Raw genomic sequence first — 16,359 nt, forward strand, 5'->3', positions numbered from 1 at the left:
GTCGCTGGGCAGCGGGGCGCGGCCTGGAGACGGCGGCCCCCGACGGCCGGAGGCTGCCCGCCCTCATCCAGGTGCCTGGCGGCGGCGGGGGGAGCGCCCCGAGGTGTCCCCGGGAGGAAAACCGGGAGGGCGGCTGTTACCGGAGGGATTTGAAGGGCCGGGGAGGGGGGCACCTGCAGCGCCGGTCGCCGGGGAACGTCGGCTCCCGAGGGCTGCCGGCCGGTCGCTGGTGCTTTCTGCCTGCGGATGGCTCCGGAGGATGCGGGTTTGGGGAGCCCGGCTGAAGCCTGTTACACAGAATTAACACACCAGCTGAATCCTCTAACTTTTAACCACAGTCGAAGAGTAGCCGCTGGCTTTCCATAATGAGCGTACACTGCAGGTGTGGTATATTTACTATAACGCAAATTCAAAGTTGCTCCCATGTGGAAAGCAACAGGAGAACAAATACCTCACACGCAGAGTGCAACTGGGAGCTGCTGGCACGGATGATGGTTAGCCGACATTCATAACGGGCTGGGGCCGGGGTGAGGCAGTCTGGGGGGGTTTGCCCCCAATCCAAGGCTGTACAAACCTCACACGTGTGCTGCTGCAGAAATTAAACCAGCAGTTCTGCTTGCACTGTTTCTATTTACCCTCTTAAAATGTGTGATAAAATAGTGTCATCGATCTTATTAAACCGTGTTTTATCACAGGACTTGAAATTGTGAGAGCACTGTAAAAGCAATTAAGATTATTTTCATTTTGACTGAAATGACTTCACCCCATCCCCTTCTTTTCCTCCCCTCTCAAAAGCGTGGTCTGGTGCACCAACCTATTTTTCTGTTTTCATTAGAACTTGATTTACCAATTAGCAGCGGTTAAACACAACAAATGCTATCAAGCACTAATTCATCTAGAAATATTGCTGATAACAGCTTAAACCAGTTACTTTTTTACCACCATAGTGGTAAAGTGCTGTAGGTAAAGGGTCTTAGTGCTGTAGGTGCACTTTACAAAGTGAATACCCAGCTGTATAAACTGACTATAGGTGTTTATACATATTTGCGATACTGTGTAACTAATTGCTTGTCGCCCTCTCTATAAAGTGTATACTTTTTTTCTTTGTATATAGAAGCAAATAAAAATATTTAACTAAAGACCTTGGCTGTGTCTCATACGAAGAATTTAATCCCCCCGAATGTCTTTATCCCTCTTATTTTGGATGTGACTCACTTCCTCAGCCCACTCAGCGCACCAGGAGATGAAGAAAATGGGGAAAAACAGGGTCACAACCTCCACGCTGGCTAAAAGAAAGCGTGAAGGAAGGCTGGTCATGTTTACCGATGGCAGTGGCAATTAGCAGCTCTGTGGCTGGGCAAGCGCTATTTTTGTACAACTCACCTACCGCATCATCACTCCATACCACCTTCCATCACTCTATGGGAAGGAAAATGATAAAACTTAGAGGGAATTTGCAGATTGTAAAATAAAAATAACACCTTAGGACAAAAAAGAAAAAAAATCATCTTTACTCGAAGCAAGAAGCATTTTGTAATTCTATTCACTCAACTGATAGGAGGAGGAATTTTAAAACAAATCAAAGTGTGATGTGTACGTGTAAATCCAGGGTCCGTTACCCCAGGTTTCATACCTCACTTGTCTTATCCACACTCCCACCTGGAAGAGTATACCTTCTTTTTTTTGGCAGCTGGAATGATACCCGGAGGGAAGAAAAAGTTCACCTCCTTCACTTCAGGAGAGTTTTCAGGTCAGGCTTCCCTGACGGAAGTTTGGAATTTAAATGTGCTATTGCGGTGCGCTTGATCTGATAGAGCACAGTAGCAGGTGGCTGTCATAAGATGAAAAAAGGATAAATAGATAAAGAGCACAGAGGAAACCTGAGGTAACTGGAAAAAAAGAGTATTATTTGTTGAAATGAAACAGCTATACCAGCAAACAAATTTTCAGCTAGTGTAATTGTCTCCACCTGAGGAAGGTTGTTGATAGAGTTATATTGCTATGACTGTACTGACAGGGCCTTAAATTTGGACAACTCCTAAGGGAATGGGGCTTCAGATTGCCGTGTTCGGCTGGAGGTTGCTGCTAACCAGCCCTCTGCATTTACCTCGAAACCAGCCTCTTCCCACCATGGGGGACTGCTCGTCCGCATCAGGGCTGGGAGCTGAACTCCAAATGTTAGCCTGAATGCACCTCTCCCGCTCTCATACATCCAAACAGCAGTTTATTGGGATTTGCCATTTTAATTCCTGGCTTGTAAGCCATCTGAAATACAAAATCGAAAATCAGGAAGCAGCCCCCTTTTCCTAAGGTTGGTTTTACAGGGGGCAGGAGTGAAAGTTTTGCCCAACTGAAGTTAGTGGGAGTTTTGCCAATGATTTCAGCGGAGCCTGGATTTTTGCCCAGATGCTCTAGAGAAACAAAAGGCGCTTTTTTTTTTTATTATTTTTTCTAATAAATGTTGAAAGAGGCCCATCAATGTTTGTATTTAGCTGCTGCTGAGTACAGTGAACGCAATCTGTTGTAGATACCCTCATTGGTATTCACAAACCAGTTGACCTTTTTTAATCACATCATTATGTAAAAGACAGAATACACTTTCTCTCTTCCTCACAGTGATGTTATTGCTGAGGAGAATATGATTGATACACGAAAGACAAGACGATATTGACTCTTGCAGCTGCCCTCTGCTCAGCATAGAAGGAGTTGTTCAGAGTATTACATTGGGTTCTTAGCCGTGAATACAACTGTAATTCTATAATCCAAGCTTGGCATTGTAGGTCTGATCCTATATGCCTTGTACAAACAGCGCTGCAGTTCAAGGAAGTGGAAGTTTTAGACGCCAAAGAGGTTTTAATATACGTGGCCTTTGCCTGTTTATGTAAGAAAAATGGTGGTTAATGTTGTATTATAAGGGTAGATCTAGATTCCTTTGTTGTTTGCCTTTGAGTTCTCCCTCGGTTTTGCACTTGGATCTACGTTTTTCTGTAAAGGAGAGCAGCAGTCCTAGGGATTCCCACACCTGCACCTCTCTCTCCATCAGCAGGCTCACTGCTCCTATTCCTACCAGCAGAACAGGGAATCCCCTCAAACACCACAGAAAATACAAATGCAGTTGTATCGCTTGTCTCAAGCAGTATCATTAGCTTCTGCCATGTCTAAACCAACGATCAGCCCGAGATAAGCACTATCCAGTCAGAAAGGAGACATGATTTATATCCTAAGGATATGCAGACAACAGTGAGAGGGAGGGAAACACTGGGTAAGCAGAAATGTCAGACTGATATTTGGCAAATTAATGCCAAGAGAGGTCTATACTTATATGTGCTCTGCCTTACAAGCAAGCTAGCTAGAGCTTACTGTTATAGAGAGGGTCAGAGAAAGTGAGCGTGGAGGGTGCGGGTGTCCTGGGTTGAGCGACACAGGACTAATTTCTCTTCTAATGCTGGGGAAAACTCCCCTTTTGGAAGACTCTAGTGTCTGAATTTGTGAAAATATTCACTTTAAGCCAGCTAGGCTACGCGGGATTCAAGGTCTCAGTGTTTTCAAGCCTTGCCAGGTGCAGGGCTGAGAAGGAGCGAGGCCCGGGCATTTGACCCAGGCTGGCCAACAGGATTATTTCATACCATGAACATCACATTCTATATAAATTAAAAAGTTTGTTGTGTAGTTTCTTTCTCCCTTGATGGTGGCAGTCCAGAGAAACTCCTTGCCCCGGTGCCGGACCCCTGAGCCCTTCCCTTCCACCTGAAGCCGTTGCGTTCGCAGAGTCCGACGTTTACGGTCCACTGCTGGGAGTGCACAGCTTCCTGCTGATAGAATTGGCTGACTATAATTCTGGTATATCTTACATTAGTATTGGGATTAATTCTGATTCTTTAGTATTATTGCTAATTATTTAGTCTTATGCTATGAAATCTATTTATATTTCAAACTTCGTGCTTCCTTGCTTTCCCCAGTTCCCCTTTCCGGATGGGGAGGGGTCATTGGGTGATAGAATAATTGTCTAAATGACAATAAATTGTTATGGGTTTTCTGAAACTATAACAGTGAGCATGGAGAACCTTTGTCGGTGTATGCGGAGTCATGTCATGCACAACTATGCTGTGAAGTGACAGGGACAAGCTGAAATTGGTGTAAGCTGCTTTTGGTGAATACCCACCGTCATGGCCACTGAGCACTCTTCGCACACACTAAGGGCAGAGCAACCTCCACTGTTCTTGAAGGAAACCACTGCACGCAACGGCATTCCCTCTTCCTGTAAGGTGTTGGTACACAGTTGCTAGTCCACTGAACACGGAGACCGCAGTAAAATAATTTCCCTGAGCCGCTTACCTGTAATTAAGCCAGCACAATTTGTGCTCTGAGGCAGATGCGAAGGCAGGGGCAATGAGTGCAACAGCAATCGGACGGATCTCAAAGCCACCCACCTCCTAGTTTTTTTCTAAATGTATCAGAAAAAGGCTAAACTTGTCATCTCAGGCAGCAGTGGAGGGGACCACTGCTACCTGCAGGTCGCGGCGTTGTATGCCACTGGCTCGTGGAGCAGTCTCCTGGCGTGCGAAACAGAAGTAAGGCTACCGGCCTCCTGTGGAAGAGAGAGATGTTCTCCTACAACCAGCTTTTCTTCTGGTGCCTCCTGGTCTTCACCACTCAAAACTTATGAGACAATGGGATATATGGAAAAAGAAGTATTCTCAAAGCATTTGAAAATTCAGCGAGCACTCTGAGAACAAACAGTTAGTGTCCAAAAGAAATTACTATATTAGCACAACTAAGAAATATTTCTATATATTTAAACTAAAGCTGGTTAAAACTGGGAAAAAAAGAAAATGTTGCTTTCAAGAAAATTCAGAACAGTGTATTCAGTACTTTCAGACACTGCATGTTTTATATATAAATATAATATGTGTATATTTTAATATAACTTATATTAGTTTTTAATACTAAATGTTCATGATACTGCTACCCTCCCTCCCCCAAGTTAACTAAGGTTACCATACATCTGGGATTTCCCAGACATGTTTTCTTTTTATCTGAAGGAAAAGGTGGACTTTGGCTGCCTTCCTCAGGTCTCTGGAGAAGGATTAGTCCGGCAGAGTCGGCAGCAGTAGCTCCGGTCCTGTGATGGCTATAGAGAGCAATCCCCCCCTCAAGCTGTGGAGCACGCACCGCCTGAGGGTGCTGCCCGAGCAGGGTCAGGCCCATGGACGGTGTCCACAAAGCTTTGCCTGAGCGGTGCAAGTTGGTCCACATTCATTACTGAGCCTGTCCTGGCTGTGTTGGATTTGTTACACACACGGGGAAGGGTTTCTCCATGCAGGGCAGAGCACGTCGGACTCTTTTCCTATGAATTGCACAAGATGTGAGGCCTTATTTCCACCTGGGATATCCCAGAGATACGAAAGCCTTGTTCTAGACAGGTAAATCTCCGGCGAGTGCTGGGAATATGCTATTCAAGGTAAACAGAAACCTGCAAGCATGCGCACCGTATGCTGCGAAAATTCCCCAAGAGGGAGGGGAAAGTGAAGGATTTTTACCCCTGGAATGTGTGTGTGTTGGCGGGGAGGACTCAGACGAGATGCCTCTTGCCCGTGCCATGGGCTAGGGAAGAGAGAGAAGGGAGAAGAACAGAAGAGAAGAAGGGAGTGCACCACAAACAGTTCTGCCTGCTGGAATTACCCTCCCAAAGAAATGTTTTTAGGGGAGAAGCTGCACGTTTTGGTATACAGCAGCCCACCCTGCTTACATTTAGAATCATAGAATCATAGAATCATAGAATTGTTGAGGTTGGAAGGGACCTTTAAGATCATCGAGTCCAACCTTTAGCCTACCCTGACAAAAACCACTTCTAAACCATGTCCCTCAGTGCCCCATCTACCCTTTTTTTAAACACCTCCAGAGATGGTGAATCCACCACCTCCCTGGGCAGTCTATTCCAATGTTTAATAACCCTTTCAGTGTAAAAATGTCTCCTAATATCTAATCTAAACCTCCCCTGACGTAACTTGAACCCGTTTCCCCTCGTCCTATCACTTGTCACCAGGGAGAAGAGGTCAGCCCCCATCTCTCTACAACCTCCTTTCAGGTAGTTGTAGAGGGTGATAAGGTCAGCAAAGATGCAGCAATGCCATCCTTCAAGGATGTTGTAAGCCAGTGCAATGAAGTAATTAAAAAACGCGGTTGTTTCATCAACGGGGAGTGGTGCTTGTTTCTCGCTCCTGCAGGGACTGTAGGTCTCCACAGGAGCGTGTTGGCCCAGGACTGTCGGTGCTGGTGAGAAAGGGGTGCCAGGGTGGGTCAGCAGCATCACAGCATCCACAGTGAAACCATCCTGTAGGGGAAAGACCTATAAAACTAGGAACACATTTGCTTTGCAAATCTATTTAGCATTGAAGTTTCTAAGTAAGACAATTTTGCAATGTTTGGAATAGTGTTTTCCCAGGCTTTTTTTTAATGTAAGCATATTGCACTACTACTTCCCCGGGTACCGATGGAGCGAGGTTGCCACTGCCAGAGGACTCCCTGAGCAAAGCCCGCAGGTGCCTCTCTAGCTACGTCTCCAACCCTTCTTTCGGAAGCTGTGATAGCACAGGGACTGATTGTTCTTCATCTGGGAGCAGGGGTACAAAACTTTAATTTGCTTACAGACAAATTGAATACGTCCCGGCTTCTGGGGAATTAAGTTACCCAATGACCTTTATTAATGTGTGTACTTTAAAACGAGCTTCAAAAGTCACAGCAGAGCTTCACAGATCAGCATGCTTCCAGCCAGAAATAATGAATTTATGCATCTAAATCTAAAAGACTTGCTTGATTAGAAGGAGGGGCTGCAGCCACGAGCCTAGCTTGATCCAAATATGATTATATTCCCCATACTATGCGAACAGCCTAATGTGCTATTGGAGCAGCGACCAGTTTGCCCATCAGCGCCGTCCCAGCGCAATTCATTGCTCCAGTTCCCCTCGTATAGCACCGCTCGGACAAAAAGGCCCGCCCGCGCCCCCAGCCGTCCCCCCGCACCCGCGAACCAAGCGGACGCCCGACGTATCCTCAGCTCGCCGCGCCCGGCCGCGCCGTTTTTCACCGCGGAAGCAAAAGCCGCCTTTGGGCCTCGCTTTGGCGCCGGCGACAGGGCGGGCGCTGATTGGCCGCTTTGAATCATCTCGGCGCGGCGCCATTGGCGGAACGCGTCCGGCGGACGGTTCGAATGCGCCGCGCCCGCCCCTTAGTCAGCCCGGGGAGGACCTTGCGGCGGGCAGCGCGCTCGGCGGCGGCTCCTCGGGTGAGGGCGAGCGGCGGGGCCAGTCCGGGCGGTGGGGGAACCTCAGGCCGGGGCTGGTTGGGCGGAGGGGACGGGGAGCCGCTTCTCGGCGCCCGTTGGGTGCACGCGGCCGGGTAACGGTTGCTTGGGAGGGGGGAGGTGGGGGGGGTTGTTCACCGGCCCGGCAGCGGGACCCCGTCCCCTTCTGACCGGGGGAGGGAGGCGGGCAGTGACCCCGAGCCCTCCGGGGCGACTTCCCCTATCACTGGGGGCCGTTTCGAGGCGTTGCGGCCTGTGACAGCGGGGCGGGAGCCGGACCGAAAGGGAAGCGCGGCCGCCGTTAGCGGTCCGGGGGCGAGCGCTCGGCGAGCGGCTGCCCCCAGCGCGGAAACCTCCGGAGGTAACGACGGGTTCCCTCGGAACGTGTCCGCTCCCCCTGTTAAAGTCTAGCGGCGCGCAATGACGGAGGCCCAGGGCAGCGTGGAAGGTGCCCAGTGCCCGTAGCGCCTCTTGGGACCTTGTGCCCGTCAAGGCAGTTTGGGCTCGTAGCTCCGAAGGCTGCGCTGTGCCACTTCCAAATTATATGGGCCAGGTGTTGCCCTACGATGCTAACATCAAACCTTGTGACTTTAGGTAGTAGGGTTCCTGCTAATGAGTAACTGCATAAAACTAATGAGCAGGGTGTGTTTTTTCGGTTGCTTGGAGCAGCTTCCTTCACAAAAGCATCTTTCTCCTCTGAGTTGATGCTTAATTGTACTTTGGGGTGTAGTTGTTCTAGTTGGGACATTGAATAAACACCCGTATTTCCGTTGAGGAGAACGGTAAGTGGTCTGTGTTACATCCTGATTACCTAAGACAAAACTAGCTTCCAAAGACCTGGCATAATTTCAGTGACTTGGTTGTGTTCAGGACAGCAACTGTTCACCCTCATGGGTTTTTTCCTGTTTGTTTCAGGGATAGCCATAGCAATGGATGATTACACTAAAATAGAGAAGATTGGGGAAGGTAAGTATAAAGAACCATGAGCCTTGTAATGCTCCACCGTTTGAGTTATCAAGTGTCATAGAAGCTCTGTGCACTCTGACTGTTAGAGGAACTACTGAGATTCAACTAACTAGCAAAATAAGCTTGTGGTTAACTGCAGTAATTATCTCTATATGTATGTATAGCTTTCAGACTGCCCATCTTTTGAAGATGACGTGGTTTATTTGAAACAACTGATCAGTGTTGAGAAGCGCCTGCCTTCATGTTGATGGCTAATGGTGTAATTTTCCTCCAAGGGGGGGAAAAATATGTTCTGAGGCCTGAAACCAGCTTTTCAATTTAGGAAGCTCCTCCATTCCTTTCTATATGAACTTGTGTACCAGTTGCTCCTGAAGTTGTACTGCATGGTATACTTAACTTGCTCACAGCTGCAGGTAGGGGGTAGTGGTTTGTGGATTGTTGCTCAGATTATATTTGGTCACTACACTTCTTAAGGGGAAGAGCAGATTGTAAATGCCTGTGGAGAAGTGACTCTTAACCATTAATTTACTATAAGGCACTAGGATTGCTTCAATGCAGATGTTAGCCACAACCCCCTTTTCATTGGAAATCTAGCCTATGTTCAATGTAGAAGCTGGTGTGTCTTATAATGCTTCAGCTTTATGCAGACTTGAGAATTTGCAGTATGCTACTCTGAGAAGGTGTGCTCTGAGGTAATTGCAAAACGTATGGGCTTGGATTTTACAGCAAAGCTTTGTAACTGAAGCCTTGTGTGTGAATACTTCTTCCTGAAAGAAACTAGTTTGAGGTTAATCTGGGGGATTAATGCTTCCAGAAGGGTGAAAAGAGAATACTTAAGATGTCTTGGTTTGTTGAGGGTTCTACTTCTGTGGTGAACACTGATGATTGAAATAGATTATTGATTTGATACTGGTTCCAATTTTAGCTTCTGCTGAGACCCACAGCACCACCCTCCCTCCTGCACTGAGGATTGTGCTAGAGGTATTTCTATAGATCTACCCAATGGATGGCTCAATCTCTGATTGCAGAGAGAGCACTAATTTTTTTGCAGCTGAACCTTTAACCTTTTAATATGATGTATCAATGGCAAAATCATAACCCTTTGGGCATGAAGAGGTATAGTGATCTTGCCTGAAAGTTAATCAACCTGAAATGCAAATAGTACCTGATTTTACAACTCCATCTTTCAAATATTCAAGTTTCACATTGAGGCTACCAAGTACCCTGCCCTAACAAACGATGGGTGGTGTGCTTTAAACAAACAAAACTATTACATGGTTAAACTGCCAAAACTAAATGGTAGTTTGTAATCAAGCCAAATAATGAAGCAAAAAATACTTGATTGGAAGGACTCTCGCCTACGTTAGCAGTTCTTATTTCCAATGACTTATCTGTACCCGAAGCTAGTATTTCCTACATGCGTTTCACTGTCTTTTTGTTCAGGTACCTATGGTGTTGTGTATAAAGGTCGGCACAAAACCACAGGCCAAGTGGTTGCAATGAAGAAAATACGTCTAGAAAGTGAGGAGGAAGGTGTTCCATGTACTGCTATCCGTGAAATTTCTTTATTAAAAGAGCTGCGTCATCCCAATATAGTCTGGTATGCATATACTGGTATTTAGCTAAATTCTTTGAAGGGCACTGTGTCCCTTCAGATAAATTATTTTTCCACTGTTCTAGTGAAGTGAGAGCTACTCAGCTTAATACAGTGTCTGTTCAGCAGCAAATAGCTGTAATCCCAAATCCTGTGTTTATGCCAGTTTTCTACTTAAGACTTATTCGTGCTGCCTCTAGGAATCTAATAAATTTTTGTTGATTTTGTAATTTATGTGGTTATTGTCAGAATGGAGACAGCGTACCTCATGAAAACTGGTTGAAGCTGTTACTTCAGTCACTCTCTGAACTTCATTTGCTACTTTGGAATAGACTACTTGAACTTGGTGTTTTTATGTGAGCCTCTCTCACCAATCATGTCCCCGCTGTCTTGTAGCAGAGATTTATGTGTTATGATGTTGCCATCACATGTGTCAACTGGCACATCTGAGCTATGAGTGAAGCTTCCATCATTGACTGCTTAACATGTGGAATTGATCACAGCTATTGTCTTCCCCACAAATTATTTACTTGCTCTTTGATGCAGCAAAATACTTTATCTCTAATGTGCCTTAAAAGTGGCCAAGTTCCAGCCCTGTAGTGTCTCGATGTATGTATGCTTGGGTTTAGGAACCCTTATAATCTATTAAAGATTATTAATCTATTAAGGATATTAATCTGAGCAAATCCTGCTGTGTCTACTAGGTTCCTATTAAATATCCCCCTAAACCCTCCTAGTAAGTAATTCAGGCTCTGCTGTAATAAGCCAGCTTCAAATGGAAGCTGGGCACCAACAGCCACAGTCTTTTTTTTTTTTAAAAAGCAGCAATATTTTTTCCTCAGACTTCCTGTGTCATCAGACACAGACTAGTTATGTCTAGACTAGACATGCCTAGTATCAACTAGGCATGAGGGAACATAAGTTTAAGAGGAAGCATATAAGGTGTTTATCTCAGTCTGATGCTATTTCAGATATACTTGATTTTCCAGGTGACAGTGTAACTCACTAAGTCTGTTAGTCTTTGAAGACTGAAAGCTTTTTAAGGCTTTCATAACAGGAACCTGGAAATGTCAGCTTGTATCCCTGCTGAGAGGGGAAATGTGACTGTGAGTCCATGCATTTTGCAATGGAGTTAATTGTATACTCAATTTTTAGTCTTCAGGATGTTCTTATGCAGGACTCAAGACTGTACCTTGTCTTTGAATTCCTTTCCATGGACCTCAAGAAATACTTGGATACTATTCCATCTGGCCAATATTTGGAATGTTCACGTGTTAAGGTAATGAGGACAACTTCTTAATATAAGAGAAATTAATCTAAAGAAGATGACCTACAAAGCTGTAAGCAGCTCTTATTTTCAGTATAATTAACTCCTTGAGGAGAAATGAAAGGTTAAAGAAGCAGCTGTGGATAATAAGATGAATGTGAGTTTTTCTTTCAAATGCCACTTCAAATTCTTTTAATTACTGAAATTAAACTGCCTAAAACTAAGTTTAAGTAAAGAATTAATTTTTGTGGCTGTATGATATTAACTCAGTATCTGCAGTGCTTTGAATTTCCATTTCCTACTACTATAGGGAGAGATGATGTAAGGGAACGCTTTATGTTGCAGAACACTAACTTGTACTAAAGCTTACTCTTTTTTTTTCTCCCACTTCATCCTTTCTACAGAGTTACTTGTATCAAATCTTGCAAGGTATTGTCTTCTGCCATTCAAGAAGAGTTCTGCACAGAGACTTAAAACCTCAGAATCTCTTAATAGATGACAAGGGAGTGATTAAACTTGCAGACTTTGGATTGGCTCGAGCCTTTGGAATCCCAGTGCGGGTATACACTCATGAAGTGAGTGAGTTGGAACATCGTTTTGGTGATTTGGACAGTGCTTACTAGCTTCCTAGAATAACTGACTAGGAAACAGCTAAAAAAGAATCATGGAGCTCTTGAAGTCATAATCTAACAGTATCAAAAAGTTGTATTTTGGTTTTATTAAATGGCATTCCATGTCCCTGACTGCAGTTTTACTCTAAGGTTCCAGAGCACCTTATGAATCCCACTATTACCTTGATAATGAATCAGATGAGCCAGAACTTGTTGCTCACTGTCTTTTAAGGGTGTTTTTACTTCACAAATCACTGGAGTTTTAGTGACTTGGTGCTAAAGGCTTCCTGCTCTTTGGGAAGGAGTGTAGGCAACTGCTTTGTAGAAACTACTGCAATGGAGTTAGATATGCTTATCTGTAAATGAAGTTTGAAAGTAGTATTTTTCACTAGAACTTCTAGCATTAGCTATTATTTTAACTAAAAAAGTGAATGTTGTTTAAAAATGAATAAGCCATTGTGCTTGCAGTCAATTACAGGACCTGATTCTATAAACTTACAAAAAAACCTTCCTTGTTCAATAGGTCGTGACACTGTGGTACAGGTCTCCAGAGGTGTTGCTAGGATCTGCTCGTTACTCTACTCCTGTAGATATATGGAGCATAGGTACCATATTTGCTGAGCTGGCAACTAAAAAGCCACTTTTCCATGGGGACTCAGAGATTGACCAGCTCTTCAGAATCTTCAGGTATGTCAGGCTGAACCTTTCCTTGCTACTTGTGCAGCATTGCACAACAATGCCGTGCACTTAATAAAATCACAGGAGTGATTATGGATGTCAGACTGAACTGCTCAGTATTTCACTTGTGCTTGCACAGAGCTTTAGGTACCCCCAACAATGAGGTATGGCCTGAAGTGGAATCCCTGCAAGACTATAAAAACACATTCCCAAAATGGAAACCTAGCAGCCTGGGAACACACGTCAAAAATTTAGATGAAGATGGACTCGATCTGCTGTCTGTAAGTAGGCTTTCTTAAACTGCTGATTAAGAAACTGAACAGGTTGTTTCAAATACTCCAGAATATATAAAGGTATTCTATATAAAGCTATACTAAGTTATTCTATCATAAAGCTATACTAATCGGTCTTGGATAGAATGAAGATATGAAGGTCTTTGCACTATCAGCAGTGGTATGGACTGTCAGTCTCGTAGAAGTGACACCTTGTGTGACATTGACTCACTTCTTTCATAAATAATAGATGACTAGACTACTTTTCTTCTTATTATGCCTCATGCCTCAGCTTCTTTATACTAATAAGCCAGGTACAACTTGAAAGTGAGGAGGAGCTTTTACAAACTGGTTTAAGTGAAGGCTCCTGCTGACAAACTGTAGCTGTCACCTTCCTGGTGCCAGCACTAATTATGATGTGGCTGTATGACTGCTGATTCAGTTGGAAATGTTTTTCTTTTATGCTAGCCTGTGAATTAATCTTGGTGGGCTTATCTTCATTAAGCTTTCATGGTGGTATTAACTGAACAAGCAATGATGCAAACAGCTGAATTTATTGATTAGTTGTGAAACCAGGGGCTTAGTTTAAGTCAGTCTGTAGTGTCTGTCTCAATTACCTTTAAATTTAAAGTTTTCTTGGGCTGTGGTGGATTAACTTTTAATTGATATATTTTTGTGTCTAGTTAGTTCTGTGGCCAAGCAGTTGAACTACCACATGAAGCTTTTATTTTTAAAAGATCTTCATCAGGCTTTTCTATTTAGTGCTCTTCCAGCTCTGCCACTGGACTAATGTAGGTCACATTTTTGGTGTGATCTTAGATGCCCCTAAATATAAGAATATACCTTGGTGACTTATCCAAAAGCTGCACTTATAGAGTGCAGACTTGCATGTGGGGGTGTGGGGTGGGTGCTCTATGTGTCTTAAAATAAGTTTCACTTCAGAACCAGCTTGGAACAAGGGGAACCTTGTACAGCAGTTACTTGTGCATCTGGCTCTTCTTTTTAAGAAGTCACAAAGAAAGTAGTTTATTACCTATATTGGTATGGCTTTGTCAAACACTTGGAAACAGTGTTACCCAAGAAGCTCAAATGACCACAATTTCTCACAATTTTTCTTTGTGAGAATAGAGCCACAGTTCAGACTGACAACCTGAACATTTGTTAAAGATATAGATTTGAATAGGTGTGAACCTTGTAGCAGTATTGTTCTACAGACATAACTGACTTAAGCTGGGAATAATTCCTCTGAGTCCACTGACATCGTTATTAAATCAGTTTGAAGTAAAATTGGTACTCATTGTATTTACAAACTAAAATCGATTGAATGGGTAAGTGAATGTTGTTGGTAGTCATGTAACTGGCCTACTAAGTACTCATTTGAGCTTAGCGGTGGCTTCATTGTGTAAAACCAATGTTTTGGACTGCTGCTAATACTAGCAAAAAAAATTACTTGTTCCTCATATGGTGTTTACACAATACTAAAGCATATTAAATTCCATAAAATCTTGTATAGTTTTGCCTTAAATTAATAAATGTTGAAACTTTAGCTTCCTATTAATGCCCGGTGACAGTGGTATGGCTGAATTCTTAGGCATCTGGAATCCTTTTAGGTTTCCTATGGCACTTTAAAGTTATATTACTGCTTCAGTCTTAAAAGGCAACAAAAGTGAGTATTTTGTCTAGAGCACAAGCTCAGATATGTCAATGAAAATGTTAATTTCTCCTTCTATAGATTGTTGCAGGTGGAAGTAGTATGTAAAATAGTTATCTTTGAAAAGTGGTTACATATTTTTGTGTTAAGACTAACTGCTTGAATGAGGTCTTAAGACCTTCATAAGCTAAATGACTTCTGTGGCCAGCATTTCAAAGCACTTAATGGCTGTCATGAAAAGCTTTGGTCTCTTGGACACTCAGTTTTGGGAAAAACCGTATCAGCTGAAGTGCTGTAGCCTCAGAGTCACAGCGTCCCCTTTTCAGAGAAGTTTACCCTTTTTTGAGTTAATTTTGAGAGAACCTTTGATATCGTTATTAGCTATAGATACTGCTGTCCTGGGATATAGCTAATGGGAACCTGTCAATTAAGGTAAAATTGGACTTAAAAGGTTAATTCTAGAGGTAGTGTTGTTTTTGGCAGTTCAGAGAACATAAATGCAAATTCAGTGGTTCAAATAAACTTGGAAGACTCCCTGTAGGATGAAGTCTAAAGACAGTTAAATGTCAAGACTGAATACTGGGCAGAGTAATACTGCTTAAGCTTTTTTTTGTGGAAGATAAATTTGCTGTGCGGATGGGCAGGGAAGCAACTGGTAGATTCCTGATTACTTGAATTCGAAATGGACTTTCCTTTAGTAAGGAGAAATAAAAGCAAAAAGACTTTACAGAGACTTTGCTAGTTCTAGGTCTAGTAGAAAACTGCTAAATGCTTCATTCCTTTCTTCTTTTTGCCCCCTGGCTGTATGATATAAACTGTAGATGCATTTTTTTTTTTTTTAAACTGCTTGAATACTACTTTCCTGTCTGGATTCTGTAACTGAATGATTACTCTCTTATATTTTAACTGCAAACTGCTGCACCAAGCTGAGTGGAAGCAATTTGACATTTCTTCAATGTCAGCTTAAAAAAACAAGCATAGGACTACTTGTCCTTGTAAGCATTTTTGGTTTTTACAGCCTAAAGCTTATTAATTTCCCTTAGTTGAGAAGCTGAGACTAATAATCATTGTCAGTTGATGCCTGGTTCTGGATTTAGTTCAGTGCGTATAGTACCCTGATACATGCATAGGCTTGGTTATTAAATGGGAGAAAGAAATGTTTCTTTACTTTCTGAGATATTATGTATTACTACTGACCCTACTACTAACTTACAGGTGGAAATGACCTCTCCTTCTGTGAGAAATCATGGAACATAGGGGAAAACTTTATGGTTACTTGATAATTACTGTGGTTAAATATCTACCTATTTAACATGATTTTAGTTCCCATTTCATGAGGGAGTAAATGTGTTTCCTTTTTTCTTCCAGAAAATGTTAATTTATGATCCTGCAAAAAGAATTTCTGGCAAAATGGCCTTGAACCATCCATATTTTGATGACTTGGACAAATCCACACTTCCCGCTAATCTGATTAAGAAATAGTAGACCTTTGGACTAAATCAACCAGAGTGAAATAATTGTGATTATTTTTAATATTAAGTCTGTCTGTAACTTGTATGTTTGTCTTTCTGCTCTAAAACTGTGGCTGTTTAGTTTGTTTTATTTTAAGTGTTATCTAAATGTAAATATTAACATATTAGTGCTGAGTTCAAATACAATGCAAATATTGCTGCCATTAATGCAGTGAACTTTCTATAAATAAAGCTTTAAATCCAGTGAAGGACTGAACTTATTTCCAGGCTCTAGGTGCTCTACAAAAGGACTCTGTTTTCTTTGGAGTGTGTTGGTAAGGTACCACTTGTCTAAAAAAAGCCAGTAACCTGAACTACTAAATTCCTGTTATTGATATGGTAGGAAGATACGATGGGAAATTCCTCTGAAGTTTGAGCTGTTTCAGTATAGTGTCAATTTAAAATTTTACTTGAGTGTGGTGGTCAATGTGCAAAAGAAAACATGTAAATGAGAGATTTTGAATTTAAGAATTGCTGATTACTAAAGCTAAGTAGATGGCCATACT

The 16,359-nt window shown here is 42.9% G+C and overlaps 1 protein-coding gene and 1 long non-coding RNA gene across 3 annotated transcripts in view; one reads left to right on the forward strand and one right to left on the reverse strand.

Moving 5' to 3' along the window:
• Window positions 1-6,121: 6,121 nt before the first annotated feature.
• LOC134517141 (uncharacterized) overlaps window positions 6,122-16,359 on the reverse strand; it is a 31,885-nt gene continuing 21,647 nt past the window's right edge. For both annotated transcript variants that reach the window (XR_010071561.1, XR_010071562.1), the window contains exon 3: window positions 6,122-6,334. This is a non-coding gene — a long non-coding RNA (uncharacterized LOC134517141). The remainder of the gene's footprint in view (window positions 6,335-16,359) is intronic.
• Window positions 7,188-15,993, forward strand: CDK1 (cyclin dependent kinase 1). Its single transcript, XM_063338356.1, has 8 exons — window positions 7,188-7,285; window positions 8,219-8,269; window positions 9,713-9,869; window positions 11,019-11,142; window positions 11,535-11,705; window positions 12,265-12,428; window positions 12,559-12,700; window positions 15,711-15,993. Exons 2-8 carry the CDS (start codon window positions 8,233-8,235, stop codon window positions 15,822-15,824), a joined length of 909 nt encoding a protein of 302 aa, XP_063194426.1. The 5' UTR covers window positions 7,188-7,285; window positions 8,219-8,232; the 3' UTR covers window positions 15,825-15,993.

This window comes from Chroicocephalus ridibundus, chromosome 6, assembly GCF_963924245.1.
Source record: "Chroicocephalus ridibundus chromosome 6, bChrRid1.1, whole genome shotgun sequence".
Classification (NCBI taxonomy): Eukaryota; Metazoa; Chordata; class Aves; order Charadriiformes; family Laridae; genus Chroicocephalus; species Chroicocephalus ridibundus.

Bases quoted from the DNA above. Each gene is read 5' to 3' on its own strand.
- CDK1 (XM_063338356.1), top strand. From the start codon at position 8,233: ATGGATGATTACACTAAAATAGAGAAGATTGGGGAAG. The intron at 11,706-12,264 runs GTGAGTGAGTTG...CTTGTTCAATAG, and splicing joins TGCGGGTATACACTCATGAA to GTCGTGACACTGTGGTACAG. The intron at 12,429-12,558 runs GTATGTCAGGCT...GTGCTTGCACAG, and splicing joins CAGCTCTTCAGAATCTTCAG to AGCTTTAGGTACCCCCAACA.